Source organism: Sebastes umbrosus, chromosome 9 (genome assembly GCF_015220745.1).
Source record: "Sebastes umbrosus isolate fSebUmb1 chromosome 9, fSebUmb1.pri, whole genome shotgun sequence".
Taxonomy (NCBI): domain Eukaryota; kingdom Metazoa; phylum Chordata; class Actinopteri; order Perciformes; family Sebastidae; genus Sebastes; species Sebastes umbrosus.
In genome coordinates this window covers 2910749-2929402 of record NC_051277.1, presented here as the reverse complement: position 1 = coordinate 2929402, position 18654 = coordinate 2910749, and the positions used below count along the sequence as shown (strand labels likewise).

The window sequence follows — 18654 nt, the reverse complement described above, 5'->3', positions numbered from 1 at the left end:
TCATTTATGTTAGAATGGAAATGGTTTCTCAAGTTCCGTGTATTAAGATGACATGTTAAATTTAACCCTACTATTATACCAAGAAAGACTGTCATTGCTCTCAGCTATGAAGGAAGTGAAGCAAAGTGTCATCATACAGCTTAAACCATAAACACAGCTTCTCCCACAAAGATCTTCTCTTTTATTACTATTATTCCTGTCTGTTACGTTCTGCTCGTTCAATCATCCTCCACATGTGAGATAAGATAAGATAAGATAAGATAAGATAAGATATTCCGTTATTAGTCCCACAAACACCCGTGAAGTCTCTTTAGCTAACATGAAAACACAGGTGAATATAAACAACTGTTGCTTAACTAGAACATAATGTGAGTGAAACCAAACACAGCCTGCAGATGTCATCATAACACAACTTGATAAATAAGCTGCAGCATCAACTGATACTAGATGCACGACCTTTAGAAATAAACTACTTCGGCCATCTACTTCCTGCTAGTCTTTAAAGTCTTTGATTGATATGATTTTCAGTAAATGCACTATAACTGCTAAATCAATCATAGTGATGTTTTCTGGTTTGTTTGTGTCAATTACCATTCTTGTTACTGTTAATAATAATGCAACTTAATTCTAAATATCCAGCATTCAATGCAGCATATACATCTCCCATAATGTAAAGTTTCAGTCACAATACCATATTCAACAATCTATTAATTAATATTGTGCCTAATTGTCCATCAAATATTTATTTTTGATCTCAGGGCTACGGTGAACACATCCAACTTCCATATTCTGTATCAAGAGTTTATTATGGGTGAAGACAACAATGTAAACAGACCACTTATTTTAAATAAAATCAAATAGATGAAGATTAAGTACATAATAAAGTGAGATTTTGCTGAATTTACTGTCATTTTTTATGATACATTTAAAAAATAAATGGGCTTTTTAGGGTGTCAATTATGGCCAGCAATATTGTATTATTGTTTAACAAAGAGCTCACAAAGCTGCTGCTGAGATTAACATGAAGTCCGTAACATTTCACTGACAGCACAAGTCAGCGTTTCCTATTAAGAAATGTTTTTCAATACTAGATACAGATGTTATAGCTCCCAGGTCCTGCTAAAAGTCCTGATCTTTCTTGGAGACCTCCGCTCTGCGTTGGTGATCCTGGTCCTCAGTTGAGTTCACTAAAGTCCAAAGTCCAGGCGTTTATTCTCAGTAATTTACCTGAAGATGGATAAAACAGAATAAAGCAACATTATTTTGCAGTTAAGGCTGAACAAAGAGGCCTCAACGTTTCCAACAACATACACTGAAACGCTGCCATTATCTTATTGACCTTTTTCTTGATCACAAACGTGTCGTGTAAAGTCTTACCTGACTTGTGATTTATGACGCCTCAGTTTCCAGCAGGCACAGCAACACACCACCGCTATCAGTAGAGCGCCCACTGCACAACAGACCAGGATCAGGATTTGCACATCCAGGATCAGGATGTGCAAATTTTTTTCTGGGGAGAAGAGACGACAATATACGTATACTTACAACCTGCACAGCATTTAAATGTACTTTTTTGCATGTTAACCTGGGTGTTATTCTCTCATCTCTCATCTCATCTCATCTTCAACCTCTTATCCGGGGTCGGGTCGCGGGGGGCAACAGCTCCAGCAGGCGACCCCAAACTTCCCTTTCCCGGGCCACATTAACCATCTCTGACTGGGGGATCCCGAGGCGTTCCCAGGCCGGTGTGGAGATATAATCTCTCCACTTAGTCCTGGGTCTTCCCCGAGGCCTCCTCCCAGCTGGTCGTGCCTGGAACACCTCCCTAGGGAGGCACCCAGGAGGCATCCTTACTAGATGCCCGAACCACCTCAGCTGGCTCCTTTTAACGCAAAGGAGTCCCTCACGGATGACTGAGCTTCTCACCCTATCGCTAAGGGAGATGCCAGCCACCCTCCTGAGGAAACCCATTTCGGCCGCTTGTACGATCTAGTTCTTTGGGTCATGACCCAGCCCTCATGACCATAGGTGAGAGTAGGAACGAGGATTGACCGGTAGATCGAGAGCTTTGCCAGCCGGCTCAGCTCTCTTTTCGTCACAACAGTGCAGTAAAGCGAATGCAATACCGCCACCCCACTGCTCCAATTCTCCGGCCAATCTCAAGTTCCATAGTCCCCTCACTCGCGAACAAGACCCCGAGATACTTGAACCCTTTCACCTGGGGTAAGGACTCGTTCCCTACCCGGAGTAGGCAATCCATCGGTTTCCTGCTGAGAACCACGGCCTCAGATTTAGAGGTGCTGATCCTCATCCCGGCCGCTTCACACTCGGCTGCGAACTGATCCAGTGAGTGCTTCCTGGTCACAGGTGGATGATGTCAACAGGACCACATCATCTGCAAAAAGCAGCGATGAGATCCTCTGCACACCGAACTGCAAACCATCCTCCCCCTGACTACGCCTAGATATCCTGTCCATGAATATCACGAACACGATTGTTGACAGAGCGCAGCCCTGGCTGAGCCTTGGTGTTATTCATATTAGGGATGCACCGATACCGACACCAGTATCGGGTATGATACTGTGCTCATGTACTCGCAAAACGGCATATTTGCACAACATGTGCACAGTGTGACATCTTTCTATTTACAATAAAGTGTGGGAAATGTCCCAACTTTACATTAGACACGAGATAAGTGGAGTGAAATTTTACTGTGACTACAACTTTCCACTCAGCTACATCAGTTCTAAATACATAAAATATAAATTTACATATTAATATATACCTTAGGTTCTAAAAACAACCGTGAAGTATTTTTTAACTTTAACATGAAAATACAAATGTCTCTTATATCCAGGCTGAAAACTAAACAGAAAGTTACATTTAAAGCTGAATATAAACAACTGTTACTTAACTAGAACATAATGTGAGTGAAACCAAACACACACGTGTGTTATACGTGTGAATATGACCTTAATTTAGATGGTGTATAATTACAGTTTGGGCATAAATACACAATGTTAAAAAAACATGCTTTGAAGGCAAAATCCAAACAAATTTAAAATATGCAAAGCTACTAAGTCAATTATCTCCAAAACATCAACTTTGCAGGTTTGTGACGATGCATTTCTCATTTAAAAGTGTTTTAAATATCTGATTCACATGAAGAAGTAGGAGAATATTCTCGACCCATAAAGAAACACTTAATCCTTCAATTTACCTGGAAAATTAAAATCACATGTGGAGATTCATTGTTTTCACCAGAGAACGACGATGTAGAAATCTACAGTACAATAATTTCCAAAAGGCATCAAAATGAGTTGCACTGCTAATATGACAATATCATTATATATAATGTATTCACACTATCACTGTGGAGCTGTGGTCCCCTGAATGTTTTATCACTGGTGCTCTGAACATTTCACAACAAGACACTCTTTCCACTTGAGTTAATTCTACTTAAAGGATCGTACTTTCACCGATCAACAACTGAAGTGACCGAGTGTCGGAGAGTCTAAGTTGTTGGTTTCACAAAGTTAACGTGCAGCAGCACTTCTCATGTCAACCATCACAACAGAGTTCTCTTGTTCCATCTGTCGACGGACGGCCTTCTTGTCTGTCTTCTTCTTCCAAGCAAAATAAACCGCGATCCCGATTAATGCGAGAGTCACCACAGCTGCTCGCACTCCACATATGAGCAGGGAGTGATCTGCTCAGATAGAGACACAAAGATCACATGTCAACTCAGGGCTGTGTTGCAGTAGAGTTAGTTTTCACTCTCTGCTGGAGGAAGCAACAGTTTGATGTCACTCTTCTTACCTGCAGTGGAGGCCTCAGTGATGGGGGTCGAGGCTGTTGACTCACACAGGGAATTATTGCCTGAAAGGACCCAGCGTGATAAGTGCATCTTATTGGATAAGGTGCACTCCATTAATGTGAAGCCTGTTGGAAAGAAACAGATCATTGACTGATGTACAGTTATTGATCAGTATAATTATGAAGTTGTTTATTTATCGTCATGTTCTCCCTCACCACAGGTAGACATCCTGCTGACGTTGTTCCTGACTGAGCAGACCAGGAGTCCTGAGACGTGTTGTTTCAGAGTAACGTTGTTAGTCTCAGGATTTCCAGAGAGGAGCTCAGCGTCCGTCAGTGTGCGTCCATCCAGAGTCCAGCTGTACTGAAGACTGTCCCCTCCCTCAGAGGAGCAGGACACCTTCATCTCTCCCTGGGACAGACACTCAGTGACCAGCAGGACAGAGGACACAGGAGCTGAAGGAAACACACTCAGGTGACTTTTCATATTAACAGAATCATTCTGTACAGTTTCTACTACAGAACAGGCCAGACATAGATACAGATATATGTAGAATATGAGATAGTTTAGCAATAGAATATGACTAAATTCACCAGTAGTTCAAAAAATGAGTTGTTTACCTTGAATGGTCAACTGTAGAGTCCTCTCTGAACTCTGTTCTGCTGAATCATAGGTTTCAAGTTCATATTCACCTCCATCAGTCCTGCTCAGCTCATTGATCCTAAATGTTCCATTACTGGGAGTAAAGGAGAATCTGGTTCCTGTCAGATTAGACAGAATGACATTCCCTCTCCCATCAAGCATCTTTGTGATTTCTTTAAACCATCGGTATATAGGTATTTCTGAGGCGCTGTCCATCAGCTGGACGACCACATTTCCTCCCAAAGCTCCATAACACTGAGCTCCACGCTGTCGGCCATCACAGTAGGTCTCCACACCTGGAAGTAAAAAGTTAAAAATACTGTCTAACTTTAAAGCAACTTTCAGGAACATTTGATGTGAAAATGAGGGTTTGCTGGCTTCATAAAGAACACAAGTGAAAGTTTTACATTAGGATTCATTAGTTAATAAGTTTCATTAAATAAGATGTTTGAAAAACAAGATGGAAAAATATAAATAGAATGATTTCATTCTGTTAATTTAAAAAAAAAAGAAACTAACTGTATGCTTCATCTTAATGCAGACAGGAAAATGTTCTTGTGCAATAGAGCCATGAACAAATATGTGACAGCAAAACATTTCACCAACAACTCATGCACAAACATCCCTCCACTTAATGGTACCTTTAGTTATTAAATATATTGTATTTCTGCTGTAACAGCATGTTGTAATTATGACTGAGATTATGATTCAGCATTTGATTTATAACTGAGTTTGCAACCCTCCTTTTTACGTACAGTAGTTGACTGAGAATAAAATACCATCTTGAGACTTGAATTTATTTTCATATGAAATTGTCAATTGAAGATCAAAGGTGAAAAAACATATTAATTATATTTATGTGTCATGATTCTTGTATGAATTTGGTCCCAGCGTGGGTCAGTGATCACATCAGTGATACGTTTTGATTCTACTTGATCCCATAGCTTTAATTAAAGAAGTTAACCAGCTCACCGTGAGAGACTCCGAGTATCATCAGCAACAGTCCGATCACAGCTTCCATGTCTCCTCAGTGTTCAGCCTCTGTTGACCCGGCAGCGTTCAGACAAACCTCTCTACTTTATTCAATAGTCAACCTGCACACACTACACTGAGCAGCCTGGCACGTCTTCTCTGACTGATCAGCTTCAGATAAGAAAGGAAGCTGACTATTAAAGCCTATATAGTGGTCATCTCAGTTCCTCATTTATGTTCAGACCAGTATGACATAATAAAAGCCTTAACACGATGCTGAAGACAAAACAGAAGTGGAAATGGTTTCTCAAGTTGCGTGTATTAAGATTGCATGTTAAGTTTAACCAAACTATTACTGTATACCAAGAAAGACTGTCATTGCTCTCAGCTATGAAGGAAGTGAAGCAAAGTGTCATCATACAGTTTAAACCATAAACACAGCTTCTCCCACAAAGATCTTCTCTTTTATTACTATTATTCCTGTCTGTTACGTTCTGCTCGTTCAATCATCCTCCACATGTGAGATAAGATAAGATAAGATATTCCTTTATTAGTCCCACAGTGGGTAAACTTGCAGTGTACAGCAGCAAAGGGGATATAGTGCAGAAACAAGAAGCATCAGTAAAAACAAAAAGCAAGATACAGATGTTATGATTATAATATTTGCACAACATGTGCACAGTGTGACATCTTTCTATTTACAATAAAGTGTAGGAAATGTCCCAACTTTACATTAGACACAAGATAAGTGGAGTGAGTTTTTACTGTGACTACAACTTTCAACTCTGCTACATCATTTCTATATATACACAAAAACATATATATTTATAACTACTTTCGTTTCTAAAAACAACCATGAAGTCTCTTTAACTTTAATATGAAAACTGAAATGTCTCTTATATCCAGGCTGAAAACTAAACAGAAAGTTACATTTAAAGGTGAATTAAAAACAACTGTTACTTAACTAGAACATAATGTGAGTGAAACCAAACACACACGTGTGTTATACGTGTGAATATGACCTTAATTTATACGGTGTATAATTACAGTTTGGGCTTAAATACACAATGTTAAAAACATGCTTTGAAGGCGAGACCCCAAAAATTTTAAACTATGCAAAGCTACTAAGTCAATTATCTCCAAAACATCAACTTTGCAGGTTTGTGACGATGCATTTCTCATCTAAAAGTGTTTTAAATATCTGATTTACATGAAGAAGTAGGAGAATGTTCTCGACATATAAAGAAACACTTAATCCTTCAATTTACCTGGAAAATTAAAATCACATTTGGAGATTCATTGTTTTCACCAGAGAACGACGATGTAGAAATCTACAATTTCCAAAAGGCCTCAAAATGAGTTGCACTGCTAATATGACAATATAATGATATATAATGTATTCACACTATCACTGTGGAGCTGTGGTCCCCTGAATGTTTTATCACTGGTGCTCTGAACATTTCACAACAAGACACTCTTTCCACTTGAGTTAATTCTACTTAAAGGATCGTACTTTCACCGATCAACAACTGAAGTGACCGAGTGTCGGAGAGTCTAAGTTGTTGGTTTCACAAAGTTAACGTGCAGCAGCACTTCTCATGTCAACCATCACAACACAGTTCTCTTGTTCCATCTGTCGACGGACAGCCATATTGTCTTTCTTCTTCTTCCAAGCAAAATAAACCCCGATCCCGATTAATGCGAGAGTCACCACAGCTGCTCGCACTCCACATATGAGCAGGGAGTGATCTGCTCGGATAGAGAGAGAGAGACAAAGATCACATGTCAACTTAAAACCACATGTCAACTTAGGGCTGTGTTGCAGGAGAGTTAGTTTTCACTTACTAATGTACCATGGGTCATCTCTGGGGAGGGGAGTCACAGTTTGATTGGAGGATGTGATATTAGTACAGGGGCTAATAGACTCTGTGATGCCAGTCTCCTTACCAGCAGAGGAGGGTTCTGTATTCGTGGTAGGAGCAAGAGTTGTTGTTGGCTCAATACACAGAGTATTATTGGCTGCCATCACCCACTGTGATATGTGCGTCCCATTGGGTGAGGTGCAGTTGATGTATATGTAGCCTGTTGGAAAGACACAGATTAATGTCTGATGTACAGTTAATCATCACAATAATCAGACTACTCATGTCCTCACTCACCACAGGTAGATATCTTCTCTCCGTCTGAGAGACTGCTGACGTTGTTCCAGACTGAGCAGACCAGGTATCCTGAGACGTGTTGTTTCAAAGTGACGCTGTTAGTCTCAGGATTTCCAGAGAGGAGCTCAGCGTCCGTCAGTGTGCGTCCATCCAGAGTCCAGCTGTACTGAGGACTGTCCCCTCCCTTAGAGGAGCAGGACACCTTCATCTCTCCCTGGGACAGACACTCGGGGACCAGCAGGACAGGGGACACAGGAGCTGAAGGAAACACACTCAGGTGACTTTTTCATATTAACAGAATCATTCTGTACAGTTTCTACTACAGAACAGGCCAGACATAGATACAGATATATGTAGAATATGAGATAGTTTAGCAATAGAATATGACGTCTATCAATATTACTAAATTCACCAGTAGTTAAAAAATGAGTTATTTACCTTGAATGGTCAACTGTAGAATCCGACGCTCTGAACTCTGTCCAGCTGAATCAAAGGTTGTGAGTTTATATTCACCTCCATCAGTCCTGCTCAGCTTATTGATCCTGAATGTTCCATCACTGGGAGTAAAGGAGAATCTGGTTCCTGTCAGATTAGACAGAATGGTATTCTTTCTCCCATCAAGTATTGCTGTGTTTTTCTTTAACCATCGGTATCTAGGTATTTCTAAAGCGCTGTCCATCAGCTGGATGACCTCAGTTCCTCCCAAAGCTCCATAACACTGAGCTCCACGCTGTCTGCCATCACAGTAGGTCTCCACACCTGGAAGTCAAAAGTTAAAAATACTGTTTAACTTTAAAGCAACTTTCAGGAACATTTGATGTGAAAATGAGGGTTTGCTGGCTACATATATTGAACGTAAAAAGGAGGATTGCAAACTCAGTTATAAATCAAATGCTGAATCATAATCTCAGTCATAATTACAACATGCTGTTACAGCAGAAATACAATATATTTAATAAGTAAAGGTACCATTAAGTGGAGGGATGTTTGTGCATGAGTTGTTGGTGAAATGTTTTACTGTCACATATTTGTTCATGGCTCTATTGCACAAGAACATTTCCCGTCTGCATTAAGGGGAAGCATTCAGTTAGTTTCTTTTTTAAATTAACAGAATGAAATCATTCTATTTATATTTTTCCATCTTGTTTTTCAAACATCTTATTTAATAAAACTTATTTACTAATTAATCCTAATGTAAAACTTTCACTGAGAATAAAATAACATCTTGAGGCTTGAATTTATTTTCATATGAAATTGTCAATTGAAGATCAAAGGTGAAAAATCATATTTAATTATATTTATGTGTCATGATTCTTGTATGAATTTGGTCCCAGCGTGGGTCAGTGATCACATCAGTGATACTTTTTGATTCTACTTGATCCCATAGCTTTAATTAAAGAAGTTAACCAGCTCACCGTGAGAGACTCCGAGTATCATCAGCAACAGTCCGATCACAGCTTCCATGTCTCCTCAGTGTTCAGCCTCTGTTGACCCGGCAGCGTTCAGACAAACCTCTCTACTTTATTCAATAGTCAACCTGCACACACTACACTGAGCAGCCTGGCACGTCTTCTCTGACTGATCAGCTTCGCATGAGGAAGGAAGCTGAATATTAAAGCCTATATAGTGGTCATCTCAGTTCCTCATTTATGTTCAGAACAGTATGACATAATAAAAGCCTTAACACGATGCTGAAGACAAAACAGAAGTGGAAATGGTTTCTTAAATTCTGTGTATTAAGATTACATGTTAAGTTTAACCAAACTATTACTGTATACCAAGAAAGACTGTCATTGCTCTCAGCTATGAAGGAAGTGAAGCAAAGTGTCATCATACAGCTTAAACCATAAACACAGCTTCTCCCACAAAGAGCTTCTCTTTTATTACTATTATTCCTGTCTGTTACGTTCTGCTCGTTCAATCATCCTCCACATGTGAGATAAGATAAGATAAGATATTCCTTTATTAGTCCCACAGTGGGTAAACTTGCAGTGTACAGCAGCAAAGGGGATATAGTGCAGAAACAAGAAGCATCAGTAAAAACAAAAAACAAGATACAGATGTTATGATTATAATATTTGCACAACATGTGCACAGTGTGACATCTTTCTATTTACAATAAAGTGTGGGAAATGTCCCAACTTTACATTAGACACAAGATAAGTGGATATTTCAGTGACTTTTTTACTGTGACTACAACTTTCAACTCTGCTACATCATTTCTATATACACAAAATATAAATTTACATATTAATATCTACTTTAGGTTCTAAAAACAACCGTGAAGTCTCTTTAACTTTAACATGAAAACACAAATGTCTCTTATATCCAGGCTGAAAACTAAACAGAAAGTTACATTTAAAGGTGAATATAAACAACTGTTACTTAACTAGAACATAATGTGAGTGAAACCAAACACACGTGTGTTATACGTGTGAATATGACCTTAATTTATATGGTGTATAATTACAGTTTGGGCTTAAATACACAATGTTAAAAACATGCTTTGAAGGCAAGACCCCAAACATTTTAAAATATGCAAAGCTACTAAGTCAATTATCTCCAAAACATCAACTTTGCAGGTTTGTGACGATGCATTTCTCATCTAAAAGTGTTTTAAGTATCTGATTCACGTGAAGAAGTAGGAGAATGTTCTCGACCCATAAAGAAACACTTAATCCTTCAATTTACCTGGAAAATTAAAATCACATTTGGAGATTCATTGTTTTCACCAGAGAACGACGATGTAGAAATCTACAGTACAATAATTTCCAAAAGGCATCAAAATGAGTTGCACTGCTAATATGACAATATAATGATATATAATGTATTCACACTATCACTGTGGAGCTGTGGTCCCCTGAATGTTTTATCACTGGTGCTCTGAACATTTCACAACAAGACACTCTTTCCACTTGAGTTAATTCTACTTAAAGGATCGTACTTTCACCGATCAACAACTGAAGTGACCGAGTGTCGGAGAGTCTAAGTTGTTGGTTTCACAAAGTTAACGTGCAGCAGCACTTCTCATGTCAACCATCACAACAGAGTTCTCTTGTTCCATCTGTCGACGGACGGCCTTCTTGTCTTTCTTCTTCTTCCAAGCAAAATAAACCGCGATCCCGATTAATGCGAGAGTCACCACAGCTGCTCGCACTCCACATATGAGCAGGGAGTGATCTGCTCGGATAGAGAGAGACACAAAGATCCCATGTCAACTTAAAATCACATGTCAACTTAGGGCTGTGTTGCAGTAGAGTTAGTTTTCACTCTGCTGGAGGAAGCAACAGTTTGATGTCACTCTTCTTACCTGCAGTGGAGGACTCAGTGATGGGGGTCGAGGCTGTTGACTCACACAGGGAATTATTGCCTGAAAGGACCCAGCGTGATAAGTGCATCTTATTGGATAAGGTGCACTCCATTAATGTGAAGCCTGTTGGAAAGAAACAGATCAATGACTGATGTACAGTTATTGATCAGTATAATTATGAAGTTGTTTATTTATCGTCATGTTCTCCCTCACCACAGGTAGACATCCTGCTGACGTTGTTCCTGACTGAGCAGACCAGGAGTCCTGAGACGTGTTGTTTCAGAGTGATGCTGTTAGTCTCAGGATTTCCAGAGAGGAGCTCAGCGTCCGTCAGTGTGCGTCCATCCAGAGTCCAGCTGTACTGAAGACTGTCCCCTCCCTTAGAGTAGCAGGACACCTTCATCTCTCCCTGGGACAGACACTCAGTGACCAGCAGGACAGAGGACACAGGAGCTGAAGGAAACACACTCAGGTGACTTTTTCATATTAACAGAATCATTCTGTACAGTTTCTACTACAGAACAGGCCAGACATAGATACAGATATATGTAGAATATGAGATAGTTTAGCAATAGAATATGACGTCTATCAATATTACTAAATTCACCAGTAGTTAAAAAATTAGTTATTTACCTTGAATGGTCAACTGTAGAGTCCGATACTCTGATCTCCGTCCCTCTGAATCAAAGGTTTCAAGTTTATATTCACCTCCATCAGTCCTGTTCAGCTTATTGATCCTAAATGTTCCATCACTGGGAGTAAAGGAGAATCTGGTTCCTGTCAGATTAGACAGAATGGAATTCTTTCTCCCATCAAGTATTGCTGTGTTTTTCTTTAACCATCGGTATCTAGGTATTTCCGAGGCGCTGTCCATCAGCTGGATGACCTCAGTTCCTCCCAAAGCTCCATAACACTGAGCTCCATCCTGTCTGCCATCACAGTAGGTCTCCACACCTGGAAGTAAAAAGTTAAAAATACTGTTTAACTTTAAAGCAACTTTCAGGAACATTTGATGTGAAAATGAGGGTTTGCTGGCTTCATAAAGAACACAAGTGAAAGTTTTACATTAGGTTTAATTAATTAATACGTTTTATTAAATAAGATGTTTGAAAAACAAGATGGAAAAATATAAATAGAATGATTTCATTCTGTTAATTTAAAAAAGAGACTAACTGTATGCTTCCCCTCAATGCAGACGGGAAATGTTCTTGTGCAATAGAACCATGAACAAATATGTGACAGCAAAACATTTCACCAACAACTCATGCACAAACATCCCTCCACTTAATGGTACCTTTACTTATTAAATATATTGTATTTCTGCTGTAACAGCATGTTGTAATTATGACTGAGATTATGATTCAGCATTTGATTTATAACTGAGTTTGCAATCCTCCTTTTTACGTTCAGTAGTTGACTGAGAATAAAATAACATCTTGAGGCTTGAATTTATTTTCATATGAAATTTTCAATTGAAGATCAAAGGTGAAAAAACATATTAATTATATTTATGTGTCATGATTCTTGTATGAATTTGGTCCCAGCGTGGGTCAGTGATCACATCAGTGATACTTTTTGATTCTACTTGATCCCATAGCTTTAATTAAAGAAGTTAACCAGCTCACCGTGAGAGACTCCGAGTATCATCAGCAACAGTCCGATCACAGCTTCCATGTCTCCTCAGTGTTCAGCCTCTGTTGACCCGGCAGCGTTCAGACAAACCTCTCTACTTTATTCAATAGTCAACCTGCACACACTACACTGAGCAGCCTGGCACGTCTTCTCTGACTGATCAGCTTCAGATAAGAAAGGAAGCTGAATATTAAAGCCTATATAGTGGTCATCTCAGTTCCTCATTTATGTTCAGACCAGTATGACATAATAAAAGCCTTAACACGATGCTGAAGACAAAACAGAAGTGGAAATGGTTTCTCAAGTTGCGTGTATTAAGATTGCATGTTAAGTTTAACCAAACTATTACTGTATACCAAGAAAGACTGTCATTGCTCTCAGCTATGAAGGAAGTGAAGCAAAGTGTCATCATACAGTTTAAACCATAAACACAGCTTCTCCCACAAAGATCTTCTCTTTTATTACTATTATTCCTGTCTGTTACGTTCTGCTCGTTCAATCATCCTCCACATGTGAGATAAGATATAAGATATTCCTTTATTAGTCCCACAGTGGGTAAACTTGCAGTGTACAGCAGCAAAGGGGATATAGTGCAGAAACAAGAAGCATCAGTAAAAACAAAAAGCAACATACAGATGTTATGATTATAATATTTGCACAACATGTGCACAGTGTGACATCTTTCTATTTACAATAAAGTGTAGGAAATGTCCCAACTTTACATTAGACACAAGATAAGTGGAGTGAGTTTTTACTGTGACTACAACTTTCAACTCTGCTACATCATTTCTATATATACACAAAAACATATATATTTATTTTTACTTTAGGTTCTAAATCAACCGTGAAGTCTCTTTAACATCAACATGAAAACACAAATGTCTCTTATATCCAGGCTGAAAACTAAACAGAAAGTTACATTTAAAGCTGAATATAAACAACAGTTACTTAACTAGAACATAATGTGAGTGAAACCAAACACACACGTGTGTTATACGTGTGAATATGACCTTAATTTATATGGTGTATAATTACAGTTTGGGCTTAAATACACAATGTTAAAAACATGCTTTGAAGGTAAAATCACCATTTTTTTTAAATATGCAAAGCTACTAAGTCAATTACATATAAAGCGTTTTAAAAATGTATCTCCAAAACATCAACTTTGCAGGTTTGTGACGATGCATTTCTCATCTAAAAGTGTTTAAAATATGTGATTCACGTGAAGAAGTAGGAGAATGTTCTCGACATATAAAGAAGCACTTAATCCTTCAATTTACCTGGAAAATTAAAATCACCATGTGGAGATTCATTGTTTTCACCAGAGAACGACGATGTAGAAATCTACAGTACAATAATTTCCAAAAGGCATCAAAATTAGTTGCACTGTGTAGGGACCCACCAATGTGACTGGTAAGTGACCACATGAACTCAGTAACATGATCTTTGACCCATTGACTCAGCTCAGCTCAGTAGCCATTGGCATTCACACATAGGTGTGAAATTCACCCAGGACAAAACAAGAGGAATCTCTTTGTTCCTTCTCTTTCTGCTCCTTCTCCTCACCTTTGCTGACCTGCAAAGGTGAGCTGCTGCTCTCCCCACCTAAGCTCTCTGATCTATGGCCTGTTAGGAAAGAGCCATAGAAACACAAGGAACTTCTAAGGCAGAAGACGCGAGAGCCTGCCTTTTTACCAACTAACTTCAAGCAACAACCGCAAGGAAGTTAGCACCAAGCTATCAAGCTGCTGGGAAGAAAGTAGTGGAGCGATCAGCTTCCTCCAATCTGCACAACTTGATTTGAGCACAGCAAAGACGACATCTTTGACTTGGAACCACAACTTCAGCACATCGAATTACAAACCCTTTTCTTCCATGGATTGGTAACGTACTGGGCTTACCTTAGCAGTAGCAATTACACATGGCTGAGCAAGACTGTTCAACTTTGATTTCTAGAATGTACTTGTATTGATTTGGTTTAATGTTATTCATTGAGTTTGACTGTTGTGATATTATTTGTAGTTAAAATATTTGGGTATCTGGCTTCGCCACATCTGATGTGTTTAGTTTATGCTTCACATAGACAAGGTCTTGCATGCAAACTAACCATCTTTTCTAACCCACTGAATTATCTGATACACATTAAGATCACATACAGAAACTGTGAATCAGTTAAGCTTAACGTCTTGGTTATTGGTCCCTGATTCCAGGGTGGTGCCCCCGTTTATTATTAATGTTTATTGATATTTTTTATTAATATTAATAATTATACTATTATTTATTAATTAATTTGCTAATAACCAAATCTGTTCCTGCCAAATCCCTACAACTGCTAATATGACAATATAATTATATATAATGTATTCACACTATCACTGTGGAGCTGTGGTCCCCTGAATGTTTTATCACTGGTGCTCTGAACATTTCACAACAAGACACTCTTTCCACTTGAGTTAATTCTACTTAAAGGATCGTACTTTCACCGATCAACAACTGAAGTGACCGAGTGTCGGAGAGTCTAAGTTGTTGGTTTCACAAAGTTAACGTGCAGCAGCACTTCTCATGTCAACCATCACAACACAGTTCTCTTGTTCCATCTGTCGACGGACAGCCATATTGTCTTTCTTCTTCTTCCAAGCAAAATAAACCCCGATCCCGATTAATGCGAGAGTCACCACAGCTGCTCGCACTCCACATATGAGCAGGGAGTGATCTGCTCGGATAGAGAGAGAGAGACAAAGATCACATGTCAACTTAAAACCACATGTCAACTTAGGGCTGTGTTGCAGGAGAGTTAGTTTTCACTTACTAATGTACCATGGGTCATCTCTGGTCACAGTTTGATTGGAGGATGTGATATCAGTACAGGGGCTAATAGACACTGTGATGCCAGTCTCCTTACCAGCAGAGGAGGTAGGAGCAAGAGTTGTTGTTGGCTCAATACACAGAGTATTATTGTCTGCCAACACCCACTGTGATATGTGCGTCCCATTGGGTGAGGTGCAGTTGATGTATATGTAGCCTGTTGGAAAGACACAGATTAATGTCTGATGTACAGTTAATCATCACAATAATCAGACTACTCATGTCCTCACTCACCACAGGTAGATATCTTCTCTCCGTCTGAGACACTGCTGACTTTATTCAAGACTGAGCAGACCAGGAGTCCTGAGACGTGTTGTTTCAGAGTGACGCTGTTAGTCTCAGGATTTCCAGAGAGGAGCTCAGCGTCCGTCAGTGTGCGTCCATCCAGAGTCCAGCTGTACTGAAGACTGTCCCCTCCCTTAGTGTAGCAGGACACCATCATCTCTCCCTGGGACAGACACTCGGGGACCATCAGGACAGAGGACACAGGAACTGAAGGAAACACACTCAGGTGACTTTTTCATATTAACAGAATCATTCTGTACAGTTTCTACTACAGATCAGGCCAGACATAGATACAGATATATGTAGAATATGAGATAGTTTAGCAATAGAATATGACATCTATCAATATTACTAAATTCACCAGTAGTTAAAAAATGAGTTATTTACCTTGAATGGTCAACTGTAGAGTCCGATACTTTGATCTCTGTCCATCTGAATCATAGATCTCAAGTGTATATTCACCTCCATCAGTCCTGCTCAGCTCATTGATCCTAAATGCTCCATTACTGGGAGTAAAGGAGAATCTGGTTCCTGTCAGATTAGTCACAATGGTATTCCCTGTCCCATAAAGTATTGGTGTTGTTGTGATTTCTTTTAACCAGTAGTATGCAGTTATTTCTGAGGCGCTGTCCATCAGCTGGATGACCTCAGTTCCTCCCAAAGCTCCATAACACTGAGCTCCACGCTGTCTGCCATCACAGTAGGTCTCCACACCTGGAAGTAAAAAGTTAAAAATACTGTCTAACTTTAAAGCAACTTTCAGGAACATTTGATGTGAAAATGAGGGTTTGCTGGCTTCATAAAGAACACAAGTGAAAGTTTTACATTAGGATTAATTAGTTAATAAGTTTCATTAAATAAGATGTTTGAAAAACAAGATGGAAAAATATAAATAGAATGATTTCATTCTGTTAATTTAAAAAAGAAACTAACTGAATGCTTCATCTTAATGCAGACGGGAAAATGTTCTTGTGCAATATGAACAAATATGTGACAGCAAAACATTTCACCAGCAACTCATGCACAAACATCCCTCCACTTTAGTTATGAAATATATTGTATTTCTGCTGTAACAGCATGTTGTAATTATGACTGAGATTATGATTCAGCATTTGATTTATAACTGAGTTTACAACCCTCATTTTTACGTTCAGTAGTTGACTGAGAATAAAATAACATCTTGAGGCTTGAATTTATTTTCATATGAAATTGTCAATTGAAGATCAAAGGTGAAAAAACATATTTAATTATATTTGTGTCATGATTCTTGTATGAATTTGGTCCCAGCGTGGGTCAGTGATCACATCAGTGATACTTTTTGATTCTACTTGATCCCATAGCTTTAATTAAAGAAGTTAACCAGCTCACCGTGAGAGACTCCGAGTATCATCAGCAACAGTCCGATCACAGCTTCCATGTCTCCTCAGTGTTCAGCCTCTGTTGACCCGGCAGCGTTCAGACAAACCTCTCTACTTTATTCAATAGTCAACCTGCACACACTACACTGAGCAGCCTGGCACGTCTTCTCTGACTGATCAGCTTCAGATAAGAAAGGAAGCTGAATATTAAAGCCTATATAGTGGTCATCTCAGTTCCTCATTTATGTTCAGAAAAGCATGACTAAAAACGGAAATGGTTTCTTAAATTCCATAAACACAGCTTCTCCCACAAAGATCTTCTCTTTTATTACTATTATTCCTGTCTGTTACGTTCTGCTCGTTCAATCATCCTCCACATGTGAGATAAGATAAGATAAGATAAGATAAGATATTCCGTTATTAGTCCCACAAACACCCGTGAAGTCTCTTTAGCTAACATGAAAACACAGGTGAATATAAACAACTGTTGCTTAACTAGAACATAATGTGAGTGAAACCAAACACAGCCTGCAGATGTCATCATAACACAACTTGATAAATAAGCTGCAGCATCAACTGATACTAGATGCACGACCTTTAGAAATAAACTACTTCGGCCATCTACTTCCTGCTAGTCTTTAAAGTCTTTGATTGATATGATTTTCAGTAAATGCACTATAACTGCTAAATCAATCATAGTGATGTTTTCTGGTTTGTTTGTGTCAATTACCATTCTTGTTACTGTTAATAATAATGCAACTTAATTCTAAATATCCAGCATTCAATGCAGCATATACATCTCCCATAATGTAAAGTTCCAGTCACAATACCATATTCAACAATATATTAATTAATATTGTGACTATTATTTTTGGTTTTATGGCTACAACGCACACATCCAACTTCCATATTATGTATCAAGAGTTTATTATGGGTGAAGACAACAATGTAAACAGACCACATATTAAATAAAATCAAATAGATGAAGATTAAGTACATAATTAAGTGAGATTTTGCTGAATTTACTGTCATTTTTTATGATACATTTAAAAAATAAATGGGCTTTTTAGGGTGTCAATTATGGCCAGCAATATTGTATTATTGTTTAACAAAGAGCTCACAAAGCTGCTGCTGAGATTAACATGAAGTCCGTAACATTTCACTGACAGCACAAGTCAGCGTTTCCTATTAAGAAATGTTTTTCAATACTAGATACAGATGTTATAGCTCCCAGGTCCTGCTAAAAGTCCTGATCTTTCTTGGAGACCTCCGCTCTGCGTTGGTGATCCTGGTCCTCAGTTGAGTTCACTAAAGTCCAAAGTCCAGGCGTTTATTCTCAGTAATTTACCTGAAGATGGATAAAACAGAATAAAGCAACATTATTTTGCAGTTAAGGCTGAACAAAGAGGCCTCAACGTTTCCAACAACATACACTGAAACGCTGCCATTATCTTATTGACCTTTTTCTTGATCACAAACGTGTCGCGTAAAGTCTTACCTGACTTGTGATTTATGACGCCTCAGTTTCCAGCAGGCACAGCAACACACCACCGCTATCAGTAGAGCGCCCACTGCACAACAGACCAGGATCAGGATTTGCACATCCAGGATCAG

The 18654-nt window shown here is 38.9% G+C and overlaps 2 protein-coding genes across 3 annotated transcripts in view; both read right to left on the bottom strand.

Moving 5' to 3' along the window:
* Positions 1-16664, bottom strand: part of LOC119493991 — a 30996-nt gene extending 14332 nt beyond the window's left edge. The window contains exons 1-6 of the mRNA XM_037779563.1: positions 16070-16664; positions 15632-15889; positions 15435-15554; positions 11534-11854; positions 11114-11353; positions 7277-7513 (exon numbers count right to left, since the gene is read on the bottom strand). Coding sequence (XP_037635491.1) covers positions 7277-7513; positions 11114-11353; positions 11534-11854; positions 15435-15554; positions 15632-15889; positions 16070-16451 — 1558 coding nt within the window. The 5' untranslated portion in view covers positions 16452-16664. The remainder of the gene's footprint in view (positions 1-7276; positions 7514-11113; positions 11354-11533; positions 11855-15434; positions 15555-15631; positions 15890-16069) is intronic.
* Positions 2706-5607, bottom strand: LOC119494030 (hepatocyte cell adhesion molecule-like). Of its 2 annotated transcripts, none has more exons than XM_037779636.1 (5): positions 5432-5607; positions 4438-4755; positions 4033-4272; positions 3820-3942; positions 2706-3709 (listed from the first exon to the last, which is right to left on the bottom strand). In XM_037779636.1, the coding sequence occupies exons 1-5, from the start codon at positions 5478-5480 to the stop codon at positions 3537-3539; spliced, it is 903 nt and encodes a 300-aa protein (XP_037635564.1). In that variant the 5' UTR covers positions 5481-5607; the 3' UTR covers positions 2706-3536. The 2 variants fall into 2 exon arrangements, with proteins under 2 accessions (XP_037635564.1, XP_037635565.1); XM_037779637.1 differs by having other exon boundaries at positions 4510-4755.
* Positions 16665-18654: the final 1990 nt, after the last annotated feature.